The 17,829-nt window shown below is 39.5% G+C and overlaps 1 protein-coding gene across 2 annotated transcripts in view; it reads right to left on the bottom strand.

Annotated features, from left to right (window-relative positions):
- Positions 1–17,829, bottom strand: part of YLPM1 (YLP motif containing 1) — a 64,377-nt gene that overhangs the window by 40,587 nt on the left and 5,961 nt on the right. For both annotated transcript variants that reach the window (XR_003512836.1, XM_027552438.1), the window contains exons 2-4: positions 13,083–13,319; positions 11,634–11,813; positions 9,339–10,330 (exon numbers count right to left, since the gene is read on the bottom strand). Coding sequence is in view for 1 of the 2 variants with exons in the window: in XM_027552438.1 (XP_027408239.1) it covers positions 9,339–10,330; positions 11,634–11,813; positions 13,083–13,319 (1,409 nt within the window). In the remaining variant the exon portion in view is untranslated. The remainder of the gene's footprint in view (positions 1–9,338; positions 10,331–11,633; positions 11,814–13,082; positions 13,320–17,829) is intronic.

Genomic DNA, 17,829 nt, shown 5'->3' with positions numbered 1-17,829 from the left:
GTTCTTCCTCAATATCATCAATAGAATCTATACGATGTTCATCAAAATTCCACCAGTTTTTTTTTTTTAAACTGACAAGCTGCTTACATTATAGGGGAAATAGAAAGGACCAAGAATAGTTAAGATAATCTAGATCAGGGGTCAGCAAGCTACGGCCCATGGGTCAAACCCAGTTAACAGTAATTTTAAAAACATTTTATAGGCTAAAGAAAGGAACAAAGAAAAATGTTTGAAAGAGACTAAATGTGGCCCACAAAACCGAAAAACATTTACCACCCGGCCCTTTCCAGAAACAGTTTGGTCACCCCTGATCTAGAAACACAGACCTGGAGGACGCACACTAAGAGATGGCAGGATTCACTCTGAAGCTACAGAAATTGAAACTATATGACACTGGTGGAAGGACAAACAGACCAAAGAGAGAGTCCACAGACAAATCTACACATGTATTCACTTATGATGAAGGAGACACTGCCAAGCAGTAAGAAAAGGATGCTTTTTTTCAGTAGATGGTACTGGAGTCAACTTGACAGCCACATGGAAAACAATGAACTTTATACCCTGTCTCTTACCATACGTTAACCAAAAAAAAAAACCAAAAACCAATTCTATATGGATTGTTGATTTTAAAATAAAAGGTAAAACAATAAAAGACAAAATACAATAACATATTTATGACCTTAGAGTAAGCAAAGATTTCTTAAACAGGACATGAAAAAGCACAAATCATAAAGAAAAGATCAGTAAATTAGACTACTAAATTAAAAAACCAAGAATATCTATTAATCAAAAGATATCATTAACTCTTAGGGTTCATTTCAGCTCACTGGATCCAATTTTAGTTTTTAAATTTTTTTTAAACAGTTGTTTTTAAGGACTGATAGTTCATGACTTTATCTCTTACAGGCCTTCCTAAGAACAGAGAGAAAATTCACCTTTTGAAAAACAGAACTATCTTGCAATTACAATATAGGTTCATTGAATTCTTTCATAAATCTAAGACATATTACGGGATCTTCAGTGACTTTTTTTCTATATAATGAAATATTTTGTGATTTGCTTATCCTAGAATTCATTATTATTCATCATTACTTATCACTTATCCCCAACTACGCTAAAGGTTAGAATATAAAGACAGCAAAGGAACGACAAAACTGTGAAATGAGTCGTCGCCCCTCCTGGATCGCCCAAATATTGCAGTTTGCTTTTAGGCTTCATTGACCACAATTGAGAACTGAGAAATTTTCATATCCTGACAAAGAAAAGTGTAAGAGAAAGTTGTGTCAAAATTATTAGATGAAGTAAAGATAAATGCAGACAGCTATACTCCAGGTTCTAATAAAAACGTGAAATTAATCATACAAGCGAATCTCTAAAGAGTCCTTGGATGACAATATTCTAGATAAATATTCTCAAACTCGAGAGAGGATGTGAACAATATATTTCTAAGGACAGAAAGGAAATATGGCATTGTCATCCAGCTATTAAACAGAAAGACTTCCTCATGTATCTTTGGCAAGAACCTAGACCATTTTGCTTTGCTCAAAGAATACATGACACAATTATTTCATCTTCTATAATGTTTCTGTGCCAAAATTTACTTGATGCAAGGATTTTTATTCTTTTAAAGTTTTATTAAAACTTCTGGTAAGTTGTTTTCCTTATCCCTTTATTCGTACTTCTGTACGTTATTTATAAAGTTACTTTTAAATTAAAAAAAATAAAAAGGTTCCACTGGACCATCTAGATGGAATAGTGAAGACTAATAGTTTTCTAGTATCCTGAAGGATAAGAATGCAAAAAGTGCTGCTGAGTGAGAAACAGTCAAGACAATTTAGACATAGGATATACAAAGAACTGGTATCTAGTCTATATAAAGAACTCCCACAAGCCAGTAAGAAAAAAAACATAACCCAACAGAAAAACAGGAAAAAGACTTGAACCAGCATTTCACAAAAGAGGAAATCCAACTGAATGATAATCAAATAGAAGTCAATTTCATTCGTCATCAGGGAAATATAAATTAAATCCATATTACAGTATGACTAAACACCCACCAAGATTACTAAAATTTAAAAGTTCATTAATACCAAGTGTTGATGAGGGGATAAAAAAATTGCAGTACAGAAACACTGATGATGAGAGTATAAACTGACACAACCACTTTGGAAAACTGACCATATTTATCAAAGTACAATATTATTCATACTCCTATGACAAAGCAATTCTAATCCTTGGTGTATACATCTAAACAAAATTAAGTACAAACACACATGCACACATACACACGTGCATATCTAAAGGGACATATATAGCACCAAAGAAACAATGCAGTGTTATGCCAAAAACTTAAATGACCATCAAATTAGAATGGATAAACAGATTGTGGTATATTCATACAATAAAATACTGTATAGGAATGAGAATGAACAACACTAATGAATCTCACAATAATAAAATGTCACGTAAAAGATGCCAGACTTAAAAGAGTACACATAGCATGAGTCCATTTACCAAAATACAAATTTCAGAAATAGGCAAAAGTAACCTATCACGTAAAAGTTGGTATAGTGGTTACCTTGGGATAAGGAAAAATGGGAAGGGGCATGAGCAAGACTTCTCAGTTCAGTTCAGATGCTCAGTCGTGTCCAACTTTTTGCAACCCCATGGACGCAGCCCGCCAGGCTTCCCTGTCCATCAACAACTCCTGGGAGTTTACTTTAACTCAAGTCCATTAAGTCAGAGATGCCATCCAACCATCTCATCCTCTGTCGTCCCCTTCTCCTCCTGCCTTCAATCTTTCCCTGCATCAGGGTCTTTTCAAATGAGTCACTTCACATCACGTGGCCAAACTACTGGAGTTTCAGCTTCAGCATCAGTCCTTCCAATAAATATTCAGGATTGATTTCCTTTAGGATGGACTGGTATGACCTCCTTGCAGTCCAAGGGACTCTCAAGAGTCTTCTCCAACACCACAGTTCAAAAGCATTAATTCTTCGGTGCTCAGCTTTCTTTACAGTCCAACTCTCACATCCATACATGACAACTGGAAAAACCATAGCCTTGACTAGACGGACCTTTGTTGGCAAAGTAATGTCTCTGCTTTTCAATATGCTATCTAGGTTGGTCATAACTTTTCTTCCAAGGAGTAAGCATCTTTTAATTTCATGGCTGAAGTCACCATCTGCAGTGACTTTGGAGCTCCAAAAAATCAAGTCTGTCACTGTTTCCACCGTTTCCCCATCTATCTGCCATGAAGTGATGGGACCGGATGCCATGATCTTAGTTTCTGAATGTTGAGCTTTATGCCAACTTTTTCACTCTCCTCTTTCATTTTCATCAAGAGGCTCTTTAGTTCTTCTTTGCTTTCTGCCATAAGGGTGGTGTCATCTGCATATCTGAGGTTATTGATATTTCTCCTGGCAATCTTGATTCCAGCTTACGCTTCATCCAGCCCAGCGTTTCTCATGATGTACTCTGCATATAAGTTAAATAGGCAGGGTGGCAATATACAGCCTTGACGTACTCCTTTTCCTATTTGGAACCAGTCTGTTGTTCCATGTCCAGTTCTAACTGTTGCTTCCTGACCTGCATACAGGTTTCTCAAGAGGCAGGTCAGGTGGTCTGGTATTCCCATCTCTTTCAGAATTTTCCACAGTTTGTGGTAATCCACACAGTCAAAGGCTTTAGCATAGTCAATAAAGCAGAAATAGATGTTTTTCTGGAACTCTCTTGCTTTTTCAATAGTCCAACAAATGTTGGCAATTTGATCTCTGGTTCGTCTGCCTTTTCTAAAACCAGCTTGAACATCTGGAAGTTCACAGTTCACATACTGTTAAAGCCTGGCTTGGGGAATTTTCAGCTTTACTAGCGTGTGAGATGACTGCAATTGTGCGGTCGTTTGAGCATTCTTTGGCATTGCCTTTATTTGGGATTGGAATGAAAACTGACCTTTTCCAGTTCTGTGGCCACTGCTGAGTTTACCAAATTTGCTGGCATATTGAGTGCAGCACTTTCACAGCATCATTTGTAAGGATTTGAAATAGCTCACCTGGAATTCCATCATCTCCACTAGCTTTGTTTGTAGTGATGCTTCCTAAGACCCACTTGACTTTGCATTCCAGGATGTCTGGCTCTAGGTGAGTGATCATACCATTGTGATTATCTGGGTTGTGAAGATCTTTTTTGTATAGTTCTGAATATTCTTGCCACCTCTTCTTAATATCTTCTGCTTTTGTTAGGTCCATACCATTTCTGTCTTCTATTGAGCCCATCTTTGCATGAAAAGTTCCCTTCAGTTCAGTTGAGTCACTCAGTCGTGTTCGATTCTTTGCAACCCCATGAATTGCAGCACTCCAGGCCTCCCTGTCCATCACCAACTCCCGGAGTTCACCCAGACTCACGTCATCGAGTCAGTGATGCCATCCAGCCATCTCATCCTCTGTCGTCCCCTTCTCCTCCTGTTCCCAATCCCTCCCAGCATCAGAGTCTTTTCCAATGAGTCAACTCTTCACATGAGGTAGCCAAAGTACTGGAGTTTCAGCTTTAGCATCAGTCCTTTCAAAGAAATCCCAGGGCTGATCTCCTTCAGAATGGACTGGTTGGATCTCCTTGCAGTCCAAGGGACTCTCAAGAGTCTTCTCCAACACCACAGTTCAAAAGCATCAATTCTTCGGCGCTCTGCTTTCTTCACAGTCCAACTCTCACATCCATACACGACCACTGGAAAAACCATAGCCTTTACTAGATGGACCTTTGTTGGTAAAGTAATGTCTCTGCTTTTGAATATGCTACCTAGGTTGGTCATAACTTTTCCTCCAAGGAGTAAGCGTCTTTTAATTTCATGGCTGCAGTCACCATCTGCAGTGATTTTGGAGCCCAGAAAAATAAAGTCTGACACTGTTTCCACTGTTTCTCCATCTATTTCCCATGAGGTGATGGGACCAGATGCCATGATCTTTGTCTTCTGAATTTTCTTGAAGAGATCTCTAGTCTTTCCCATTCTATTGTTTTCCTTTATTTCTCTGCACTGATCACTGAGGAAGGCTTTCTTATCTCTCCTTGCTATTCTTTGGAACTTGCATTCAAAGGGGTATAGCTTTCCTTTTCTCCTTTGCTTTTTCTCTTCTCTTCACAGCTATTTGTAAGGCCTCCTCAGACAGCCATTTTGCTTTTGGGCATTTCTTTTTCTTGGGGATGGTCTTGATCCCTGTCTTCTGTACAGTGTCACAGACCTCTATCCATAGTCCTTCAGACACTCTATCAGATCTAATCCCTTGAATCTCTTTCTCACTCCACTGTATAATCGTAAGGGATTTGATTTAGGTCATACCTGAATGATCTGGTGGTTTTCCCTACTTTCTTCAATTTCAGTCTGAATTTGGCAATAAGGAGTTCATGGTCTGAGCCACAGTCAGCTCTTGTTTTTGCTGACTGTATACAGCTTCTCCATCTTTGGCTGCAAACAATACAATCAATCTGATTTCAGTATTGACCATCTGGTGATGTCCAGGTGTAGAGTCTTCTCTTGTGTTGTTGGAAGAAGTGTTTGCTATGACCAGTGCATTCTCTTGGCAAAACTCTATTAGCCTTTGCCCTGCTTCATTCTTTACTCCAAGGCCAAACTTGCCTGTTACTCCAGGTGTTTCTTGACTTCCTACTTTTGCATTCCAGTCCCCTATAATGAAAAGGACATCTTTTTTGGGTGTTAGTTCTAGAAGGTCTTGTAGGTCTTCATAGAACTATTCAACTTCAGCTTCTTCAGCATTACTGGTTGAGGCATAGACTTGGATTACTGTGATATTGAATGATTTGCCTTGGAAACAAACAGAGATCATTCTGTCGTTTTTGAGACTGCATCAGACACTATTAATTTCTATTTCTTGATTTGAGTAGTGATAACATGGGCCTCGGAGAAGGCAATGGCACCCTACTCCAATACTCTTGCCTGGAAAATCCCATGGATGGAGGAGCCTAGTGGGCTGCCGTCTATGGGGTCACACAGAGCTGGACACGACTGAGCGACTTCACTTTCACTTTTCACTTTCATGCATTGGAGAAGGAAATGGCAACCTGCTCCAGTGTTCTTGCCTGGAGAATCCCAGGGACGGGGGAGCCTGGTGGGCTGCCATCTATGGGGTCGCACAGAGTCGGACACGACTGAAGCAACTTAGCAGCAGCAGCAGCAACATAGGCCTAGCTATTCATGAAAATTTACTAAGGTATACACTTATGATTGTGTATATCTCTGTATGTTACTCTTCAATAAAAAAGCTTTATTACTGAAACTAAAAGACTCTTGGAAACCAACATTCACTAACATGACAATTTACTGGAGCAGGGGTAGTCTTCTACAAGACTTGGTGAATTCAATGATACATACACACATATACAGTTTCAAAAAGTTGCCTCAGAATCTCAACAATGTGGTATGCTATTTACATATAATGCAGTTATGTTACTTGAGTTCTTGTAAACCTTCAGTTTTTTGAAAGCAGTCTAAATCCAGATTTTTCAGAAAACTGTTAGCAGGATTAAGGTAAAAAATGCGAGCAGCATCTAATTCAGGGACAAAAAATGCCATTCTTATCAAAGCTGCAGGTGGAAAAAAGCTGGGAAAGGGTATCTCATACCTAAAAGCAATGTAACCTCCATTCACCAAGATTTCAGCAGACTGGAATGCAGGCCCAAACCTAACTAGATAAAATATAAAGTCTTAGAAAAAGAAAAGTAAAAAGACCAAAAACTGTACAAGTTCAGGGTGAGAGAGAACAGTAAGATGAAACAGTAAGATGTTTAATAACAGAAAGATGAAATAGTAAGAATAACAGTAAGATGAAAAAGACCTAGGAGGCCAAACTGACGTTACGCTCAACACGAGTCAACACCATGTTGACTGAAGCCACCCACCCCCCCCATAAAAAGCAGTATGTTCAGCTATAAAAGTACATTCTTTGTGTCAAAGTTAGTAACAGTCCTATGGTCTGCTCCATCTAAGTGTTCATTCTGAAGCAGACTGACAAACCAAAAGCTCTTCAAAGGACCATCAACAATAAAGCAGGAGAAAGCTAGGCACCATGAACATTATAGCAGGAGAAGGCTAGAACCCATGTTAGTGTGAAAAGAACAGAACTTCAGCTTATGTGATGGCAGGGCAGAACGGTTAAGGCCGGTGGACGGAGACAAGAGGATGGTCTTTAAACAATGGTAGGTACACACTGAAGAACAGGATAATTCATTATGTACTGCACCACACAGGCAGATCTAGAATCAACGTGTAGAAGTCAAGGCAACATATTAATACTCAATGTAACAAATAAAGTTTCTAGAAAACTGTATAGGGCAGTGCTGCTTACTGCAGTGGCAATGCTGAACATCATCAACTGCTTGTCACAGGAAGAGCAAAGGACTTAAGAGTGGATCAGAAAGCCTTGGATTCTAACCCCACCTCAACCATTTATTTGCTATGACATCCAGGGCAATTTATCTGTAACCTCTCCGAATCTCAGCTCCCTTTACCCATTTACTTCATAAGATGATGGAGAAGAACAAATTAGGTAACATGTGCAAGACCCAGGATGACAAACTAAAACGCAACACCAAGGTGAGTTGCTAAAGAGGGAAAACTGCACTGTTTAATTGCTAAGATACTCCTAGCGCTGAAATTATTAACTGTACCTTAAGGCAAGAAAAAACTTAAAATAGGTCCTAAATTTACAAAATCAAGATTTTGGTAGGCAGAAGAGAGAAAACATTATTATGCCAGAAAGAAAGGGAGCAGGAAACCTATGCTGTATAGGAACAACATAGGTTACAAGAATGTCACACAGCACGTCAGCTACCAGATCTAAAAGGTAATGCTCTCAATCCAGGAGTTAAACAGGAATTCAAATCAAGATGAAACACGTGCCAAATAAGCCAAGACTACAAATGCACTTCTAATCACTGACAGGATGAACATCACTGAATCACAGCATTAAACACAGTGCTTAACTAGCGCTCTTGCTCTTGGGACCCTCTAATCTCAGCCCCTACTGTTGCATGCAGGTTCACCTCCCCCACTTTATGATCCTGAGCAAGATACCCAATCCTCTCCACCCCTAGTTTATAAAGCGTAAATGTAGGGATAAACCTGTCAAGTTCACAATCTATCAAGAAGACTCCATGGGATAATATATGTAACGCTTCTGAGAAGAGTTCTGGTACTCAGAGGAATTCATGTCAATTGCCTCTAACTAGCTTTCATTTTTGTATGGAGTTTTGTTTTCTGAATATAAACTTGGGGAATAAATAAAAGACATATTTTGTTTTCAAATATTTAATTTAGGTAATGTAGATCCATCAACAGAGATGGGAAAACTAATCAATACTGATAAGTGAAAAATCAAGTTACGAAATATTACTTAGTACGACTCAATTTTTTATAACATATGTTTTAAAAATTATCTCCAGATGGTAGAATTAGGTGACATTTACTTTTTTCAATACTTTCCTATTCTGTCTACATTTTGTGTAAGGAGTATATATTTCCAGTACAATTTCCAACTGGAAAAAATTCTAACTGAAAATGTTTTTCTATAAGAAAATAATCATTTAGGCCAACTTTAGGAAAAATATTTCTACAAATTTGGAAAAATAAATTTAAGCCCTTTTAAAAGGTAAAAGAAAAAATTTAGAATCTATTGGTAAATATTTTTTGTGCTTTTCTAAATAAAAATGTGGTTCAGACAAGAGAAAAATATCTCCTAAAGAGAGGAAAATATAAAGGATAAAAGTTCCATGGGGGCAGGGATTTTATCTGTTATGTTATATTCACTGCTAGAAGCACAGAGCAGAAACTTAATAAATATTTGCTGAACAAATGGATAAAAGTCCTGTTTACCCTTAAATTTCACTGCCTATTTCACTAGATACTTATTCATTTTTATCTCTAACAGCTAGCATATCATCTCACAAAAAGAAGTTACCAATCCAGTTATTTGTCAAATCAACAAAGAGTAAAAAAGATCAATAAATAAACAATGATTTTGAAGCTGAAAGTCAAAGTCACTAAGGAATTGGTAAGCATTATTTTAAAACCACTACATTCATCCTGGAATAAAATCTCTACATGTAGGATAAAAGCAGTGACATCAAGGAAAGGGGGTATGTTGCCATTTCTAGATTTCATTACGCCATGTCTAATGAGTGAATAATACTAACATTATGCATTGTAAATCAAGAATATATATAAAAGTATAAAAAGAATGTAAACGCCTACTCAACCTACAGCAGCAAAACAGCCACCATCCACCCCCCACTCCTTCCCACCCCCTCCCCAAATAAAAAGGCAGACCTACCTTGGGCCTCTTGGACCTTCCAAGTAACTGCTTCTAGGAGGATCTGGAAGCAGTCCACCTGACCTCCCTGGCATATCCTTGACTGTGGCGAGTGGCTGAGATGGAGCAGCTGAGGACTCCCCAAGTCCTTGCTCAGATGAGAACGAACTGTATGGCAGAGCAGACTTGCTCAGAGGAGCTTTGGAATTCACTTGGTCTGATGGGCCAAGGGCTGACTGCAGTGGAGGGTGGTAAACCGAGGGTGGGGCTGAACCAAAAGACACAGGGGTGGGCAGCAGCGCTGGTCGAGGTTTCTCGGGAACTTGTGAGTTCTGGGAGCTGGAGGCGGGTGGAACTGGGGCCGCTGTCAAGGGAGGAGGCATCCCCTGGGGAACTCCGGGGGGAGGGATGCCTGGAGGAGGTGTGGCCGAAGAGAGTGGGGCGAGGGGCATGACAGGGGGCGGTGCGGTCGAAGCCAGAGAAGGTGGTGGAAGCACCGGCGGCGGCCCTGCTGAGGACAGGGATGGTGGGGGGAGGACGGGCGGCGGCCCCGTGGAAGAGAGAGACGGAGGCATCACTGGCGGGGGCACAGAGCTCGGCAGAGACGGTGGCATCACAGGTGGGGGCATGCCAGGTGGTGGGACTGACGGCAGGGCTGGGGGCATCACTGGCGGCGGCAGCGACGGTGGCAATACCGGCGGGGGCATTGTTGGCGGGGGCGGAGGCATCTGAGAATAGGGGACAAACGGGGGCGGCATGGACATGTTCCCCATGTACTGGTTCTTCACGTTCTGAAGTGCGCTGACTTTGTCCTGGAGATAGGTCTGAGTGGCTTTCATGTGTCCCTGCCACGTCTTCCACTGCTTCTCATACTCCTGGAGCTGATCTTTGTGAGGGTAGGAGTGGAGCTGCTCCTCCCACAGCTGGAACTCCCGCTCCCATTCTTGGTAGAGGTGTTGGAACTGCTGCTGCTGCATCTCGTAGTGCCGCAGCTGCACGTCTACGGACATGGTCTACAAACAGAGGGATGCAAATGACTGTTAAGACATTCACAGAAGGGAAGTAATTTTAAGCTGAAATATCAAGGAGTCAAGGGTGTTTAAAGCCTTAGGAACTCGGACCACAAGACTAAGGAAGGCTAAGGATATGCTTGTTAAATCCCTTCAACAATGATCATTCGCCTTTCTCCTTTTAACTTAATTATGTAAGTTATCACAGAGTCAAAAAAAAAAAATATCAACTGGACATCCTTTGTGGCGCAGTGGGTAAGAAATCTGCCTGCCAATGCAGGGGACCCGAGCTTGATCCCTGGTTGGGGAAGATCCCACATGCCCACAACAAAGCCCATGTGCCACAGCTACTGAAACCCATGCGCCTAAAGCCTGTGCTCGGCAACAAGAGAAGCCACCGCAATGAGAAGCCCATGCATTGCAGCTAGAGTAGCCCCCATCCTCTGCAACTAGAGAAAACCTATGCAGCAACAAAGACCAGGCACAGCCAAAAATAAATCAATTAAAAAAATAAATAAAAGGATATGCTTAAAAAAACCCAACTAATCACTAAAGCAAACACATATCTCAGCAGTTTTTAATATTACATATGGATCATTTTAATATTATTACTGAAAATGATCTGTTATAGACGTAAGTTTACACCTCAAAGATACAAGACATACAAGGATCTAAGTCACTTCATCTTTTGTGGTGTATTTGCACAGGCTTTCTGGGGTGGTTGCTTTGATCTTGTCAGTAGATTTTTGCTTGTCATACTTTTTAGGCAAAACACAGGTTAACTTGAAGCAACATAGGAAGTTCTGGTTCTTTTCTCTTTTTTTTTTTTGGGGGGGGGGGCAGTCTGCACAGCTTGCAGGACCTAGTTACCTGACCAGAATTGAATCTACACTCTCAGCAGTGAAAGCTCAGAGTCCTAACCACTGGACCGCCAGGGAATTCCCTGTGTTTTTTTAAACTGAAATATAGTTAATTAACGATATTGTGTATCAGGTGCACGGTATACACACACACACACACACACACACTCTCTCTTTTTCAAAATCTTTTCCATTATAGGTTACTATGAGCTGGTGAATATAATTTCCCGTGCTCTGCACTAAGTCCTTAGTGTTTACCTATTTCACAGACAGTAGTGTGTTATCTTTTAAAATCCACAGGTGACAAATGTGACAAATAACTACTTGGGCACTCCAGGGGGAACATCTGATACTTTTCCTTCATCACACTTAAATCTCTTTCATGAGAAACAAATCCCTTAAGCATCTGGGACAACTTTCCACATGTCCGTGAGGGAAGCTCTCACCTGGATGTGCGGCGGATGTTGTATAACCTGCTGGTACTGCTGCAGGATCTGCTGGAGCTGAGTGTGCTTCTGCATTATTCCCTGGTACTGGAAGCCAACTCGATGCTGCTGATGCTGCTGCCAGTGTGCGGCTGCAGCCTGCAACTGCTTCAACCTGGCATCTTCTTCCGGGTCCTCAGACTGAAGGTGAAAGAGGGGGTATGCTTTATTCTAACCATAAACAGCTTTATTCTAAGTCATAAACAAGAAACATGAATATGTAATAAAGTATTATGCTATAATAGTATGGTATCAGGAGAAGGCAATGGCAACCCACTCCAGTACTCTTGCCTGGAAAATCCCATGGACGGAGGAGCCTGGTAGGCTGCAGTCCATGGGGTCTTGAAGAGTCAGACACGACTGAGCGACTTCACTTTCACTTTTCACTTTCATGCACTAGAGAAGGAAATGGCAACCCACTCTGGTGTTCTTGCCTGGAGAATCCCAGGGATGGGGGGGCCTGGTGGGCTGCAGTCTATGGGGTCACACAGAGTCGGACACGACTGAAGCAATTTAGCAGCAGCAGCAGTATGGTATCATAAAGTCCAGAATCCCTGCAACTCTGGCTGAGAAAAGCTATTCTATCTTCAGATAAAATACTTAGTTCTGTTAAAATCTTAGTGTCTTACCCTGTGATCATGAATACTAACACAAAGGAATTTACAAATCCCACAGTCTTTGCTGTAATAATCACCTCACTGTTCCTCAATAGGATAACCATTTCCCCAGCAGAAAGTAATCCACAGTTAGTGTCCTTTCCACTATATGAGAAACCTCTTTTTCACCGTTAAGTCACTTTTCACCAGCTGACTACAGTGTAATCATTATGTTTCATTAATGTTTCTACATAAGGCTCTTGGGAGAACAATGACCTTTGGACCAATCTGAGGACTTTCCATGTGCCAGCCAGTAGGTTAAGCTTCAAGGATTATCACATTTAATGCTTCAATGGCTCTATAAGAAAGCTACAATTTAAATATGCCCATTTTTTAGATGAGGATATTGAAGTATAGAATGGTGAACTAACTTGCTCAGAGTCACCACCAGTAAGTAGCAGTGCCTGGACTACAGCACAGGCAGTTTGACAATAAAGCTGAATCTCTTAAATTATTGCCCTGTGCCATCAACATGAAAACATCCACCCTGGCATCCCTTTAGTGCTTAGAGATACTCAATTCAGAAGAGTGTCTAATTCTTCAATTTCACTTAAACCATGAAAAAAATGTTCTTTTCTAAATCCCTTGAGGCGTACATCTGATTATTCCACAAAAGAAATTTTACATGCACTTAAAAATGAAAAAAATATATCCATTTAAAACAAAGGTATATATATACATACACATTTATATATATGAATCAGAAAAAAAGCTGAATAACTTAAAAATACCAAGTAATTAATTTCATGGTTACCTGGGGCTCCTCAGGTGGGAGAGGAGGTGCTGCGTCTTCATTAGTGGGTGGTAATGGAGGCTCCTCAGATGCAGAGGGTTCTGGTACTTGGCTGGTGGCAGGTACAGTAACTTCTTCTTTCACTGGCTCAGCTGCATCCTTTGCTACAACAGGACCCTTTTTGTGTCCCGGCAAATGCACTTTTGTCCTCTGCTGCAAACTAAGCAGGTGCTGTCGATACCAATACTGCTGCTGTTCCTAGAACAGAAACCATTTTTTTTTTAAGAATTTTAGTTGACAATCCTACATATCTGCAATTTGGCTTTGACAGAGAGCTACATCTGTGTCTGTGTTCACGTACTTATACATAATAAAAGGCAAAGCTGAACTGAAAATGGCAAATAAACAAGATCTTTCCATTCCCCCCCCCCCCAAATGTATATAATTAAGTTAAACCAGAAGGGGACGACAGAGGATGAGATGGTTAGATGGCATCACCGACTCAATGGACGTGAGTGTGGGTAAACTCCAGGAGTTGGTGATAGACAGGGAGGCCTGGCGTGCTGTGGTTCAGGGGGTCACAGAGAGTCAGACACGACTGAGCGACTGAACTGAAGTTAACTCATACATATTAATTCAATATACTTCTCTGTCATTAAAAAAAAAACAAACAAACAAACATGCTTTTGGAGGTGAAAGCAGTCTTTCTCAAAAACGACCAGAGTAAATCCTTCTAGTATTCACAGCTACTTGTTTTTAACTTGCCTTTTAGTTTGTTCAGTTTTATCCATAGTGGTCTCATGATTAATGAATATAACCAAATAGTCCTACCTCCTTTCTTGGTCTTCTCTTTTGCATTGTCCTTCCCTCTTTTAAACCCCTGCTGTATCATTAATCTTTTCATTTTATTTATTTATTTTTGGCTATGCTGGGTCTGTGTTGCTAAGCAGGCTTTTCTCTAGTTGCAGTGCATGGGCCTCTCTCTGTGATGACTTCTCTGGTTGTGGAGCACAGGCCCTGTAGTTGAAGCACACAGGCTCAGTAATTACAGCTCCTGGGCTCTAGAGCACTGTCTCAACAGCTGTGGCACACGGGCTTAGCTGTTCCATGACATATGGGATCTACCTAGACCAGGGATTGAAGTTGTGTCCCCGCCACTGGCAGCCAGATTCTTTACCACTGAGCGACCAGGGAAGCCCTGTTATCATTAATCTTGCCATACCAAGGGATATATGCATAAATGAAAATACACTGTTTCAGAATGCTTTCTATATATTTTTAAAGTTTCACTCTGTCTTCCAAATATTACTGTAATTTAATTTTCTGTATGCTTATTTTGTGCTTCCACTTTCTAAAAACTACAATAATAAGTTTAATGTGGAAAAAAATTAGAAGATACAGTCTATCTTCATTATTCATGGATTCTGTATTTGTGAATTTGCCTATTTGCTAAAATTTATCTCTAACTCCAAAATCAACACTCAGGGAACTTTCACAGTCACTTGTGGACACTCAGAGATGGGCAAAAAATTTGAGTTACCTGAACTGCATGTTCCCAGCTGAAGCAGAAAATGGCCATGCTTGGCCTTTTTGTTTAGCTCTTATACTATAAATGAGTGTTCTTTTCAAGGTCTCTTTAAAGCCACATTTTTCATATTCCTGTACTTTTTGTTGAGGATTTTTCTGTTTAAAAAGCACACCCCTTATTGAATAGTTGATTCAATGTTCATGAATCAACAGTATACATTAAACAAGGTGTCTAAACAGAAACACATATGAAACAAAGTTATGTACTGACTGGTTGATGCAATCAACCAAAGTGACCAAAGGCCCACAGACACCTAACCCCAACAAGCACAGTGCTGAACTGTTATCTACTGTCCTAAGTGCAAGAAGACTGTGATGTGCCTTATGGAGAAAATATATTTGCATTGGATAAGCTTCCTTCAGGCATGTATTATAGTGCTGTTGGCTGTTGAGTTCAATGTTCATGAGTATCCATTAAACAAGGTGTCTAAACAGAAACACATATGAAACAAAGTTATGTATTGACTGGTTGATACAATCAACCAATGTGACCAAAGGCCCACAGACACCTAACCCCATATTTCCCAACTAGGAGCAAAGGTTCGGATTTCACTAATTCAGTATTATTGAAAACTTAATAAAACATAAAATACCTCATATAAAGAGACTCAACTACAAATAAGTAAACAAACAATAATTAAAATCAACTTTAAAAACTCACCACTCAGAAATAACTATAGGATCTTCATTTTCCCAGTGTTATATAAGTCCCCATGGTTACAAGGTTGTATAAGGGGGAAAAAAAGCCGTCGTAACACTAAAATATTCACTAATGAACTGCCCTATATACTTCTATAATTAACAACAGCATATATTTCTATTATAATTATAAAGATGCAGGATTTTATGAAAGTGATATTGGAGAACTTCAGAACTCATTAACGACAGGGGAGGATGGAGCAGAAGCATTACCAGTTAACAACCAAAAAGAATTCTTATAACATGAACTGCAAAAGAGGATGACATGAATATCCAAGGCTGAAAAACAGTCCCTGGAAAAATGCATGAATCCCTAAAATATTTTTTCAACATAGCCAAAAACAAAATAAATGATGACAGTATAGTGTTGTCATACAATTTTGTCACAAAAATTATAGTACAGAAATCTGATCTAAACTTTGTTCTTTATAAACTCTAAGACTCGGCTATTCTTTACAATTTTTGAGCTTTATTTTTCAAGACTGTGTCCCAAATCAAGGCTTTTTTTCCCTTTTTACAATAAACTTTTGGTTCTGTGTTAAACAGATTCATTTTACTTGAATTCACTGGGATTCATTATCTTTGGATAACCAGAATGTCCTATATTGTTACTATTTTATTGTATATCCTCTCTAATTTTCCACATGCAAACATACCTTATATTCTTTTCTCACTAAACACACTGTTTTGTTATCTGTTTTTTCATTCACAGAGTGTAATTTTCTTCAGAGAGATACGTCTCATGCTTTTCTCATATCCTACCTGGTGCTTAAGCACACTGCTGGAGCACACAGTAGAACGTCAGTAAGTGACTGCTGATCAGCTAAAGACTTCTCTTCTAGGCTACTAATTTCTATGACCTGAAATTTGCTGCAATCCATTAGGAAGAATAAATGCCATCTCACTAACTCCATCTTGAAGTCTGGGTCACAACTAGATTTTTTTCTTTTTCATTATCATACACATAATCATCAGCTCCTGGAATGTAATTACTTTTACTATCCAACATCAAAAAAAACAAAAACAAAACACTGCCATGGCAGTCAACAATAACATGGTATTAAAACATGTTCAACTCTCTTCCATTATTCTATGAAAATACTGAAAAACAGGCTTGCCTTTTAGCTTTAAAAAACTGATAAACTCTTTCAAGTAGAAGTTAAAAGTTTCCCTTTTCAAAGTTGTTTTGAAAGTATTATCAAAAGATACAAAGATGCAAACCATCTTTCATAAAACTAGAAGCCAGTGGCTATAGATAAGAAGATTCTTCAGATCTAGATTCTTTATCAATCTGCACCAACCTTATTTTCATGCTTTCTATCTTTGTCTTAGACCTAGTCTAAGGTTAAGAACCTTGTTAGGAGCTCAAGTACTTGTTGGTTTACGGACAGCATGCACTGCAGGTCTATTTCCATTTAATATGAACCCAATAAACAGAACCCAGTTCTAATTCAATCCTAGGATGAGGTTCTGGCACATCTTTAAAGCTCTACAAATGAATGATGATGAAATCATTCAGAAATGTCCTCAGTGATCTCAGAGAAGGCTGCTTTATCTCTATTTTAGAAATGAATAAAAACGTGCCTGGACTTGATAGAAGCTGAAATAGTAGCCAGTTCTTCTAAGTATCTCATTGTATCAGACAATTCCATTTCATATAGGATGTTAGGTCATTTGTAGAGGACAAACACAGTACATGTCACATTGAAAAAGAGACTGAATGGAGTTAAAAAGTAAGGATGTATTCACCACAAATACCATTACCAAAAAGATGCTAATTAATCCAGCAAATACTTACTGACTACTTGCTACCAGTACAGTAAGGAACTAGGTACTGAGTGATTCTCCAAGTAGGGAAATATAAAGAAGGAGGAACAGAGAGACAGAGAATGAATGAACGAATATATGTGTATATGTATGTGATGCTTTAAAGATTAATTCTGAAAGGTTGCCTTTCCTATCCAGGTTGATTAGGATAAATGCCTGTAACACTAAATATTCAATGCCAACTCCTAAAGCAAGTGGTTTAGGGAAAGGAGACGATAAAATGATGAAATGGATTTCCATTTAAAAAATTTACTTAAAATATTTATTTTCAGTATTTTTAAAGTTCACAGTCCATTCCAGGAATTAAGGTCACCAGATAATCTTCATCCCATTTTAGGGAAAAAACCAAAAACTCCTTTATTTTCCTCTTCCTCCAGCCCCTGCCTACATTCTCTCTCTCCTTCAGTCAAACTTCTTGAAAGAGTTGTCTATACTCACCATCCCCATTTCCTCACCTTCCATCATTCCTCAAATCAATGCAATATGGCTTCAGTCACTATGAAACTGCTCCTGCCAAGGTTAACAATAATCTACATGTCAGTAAATGCAAAAGATAACACACGGTCTTCATCTTGCTTGACCTCTCAGCAGTGACACAGCTGACCACTCTCTCCTAGAAACAGTCTTCCTCGCACTTCTGTGGCACTTCGCTGTC

Source organism: Bos indicus x Bos taurus, chromosome 10 (assembly GCF_003369695.1).
Source record: "Bos indicus x Bos taurus breed Angus x Brahman F1 hybrid chromosome 10, Bos_hybrid_MaternalHap_v2.0, whole genome shotgun sequence".
NCBI lineage: Eukaryota > Metazoa > Chordata > Mammalia > Artiodactyla > Bovidae > Bos > Bos indicus x Bos taurus.
Note: the sequence above shows the minus strand (reverse complement) of the source record. Positions and strands in the feature narration are given on the sequence as shown.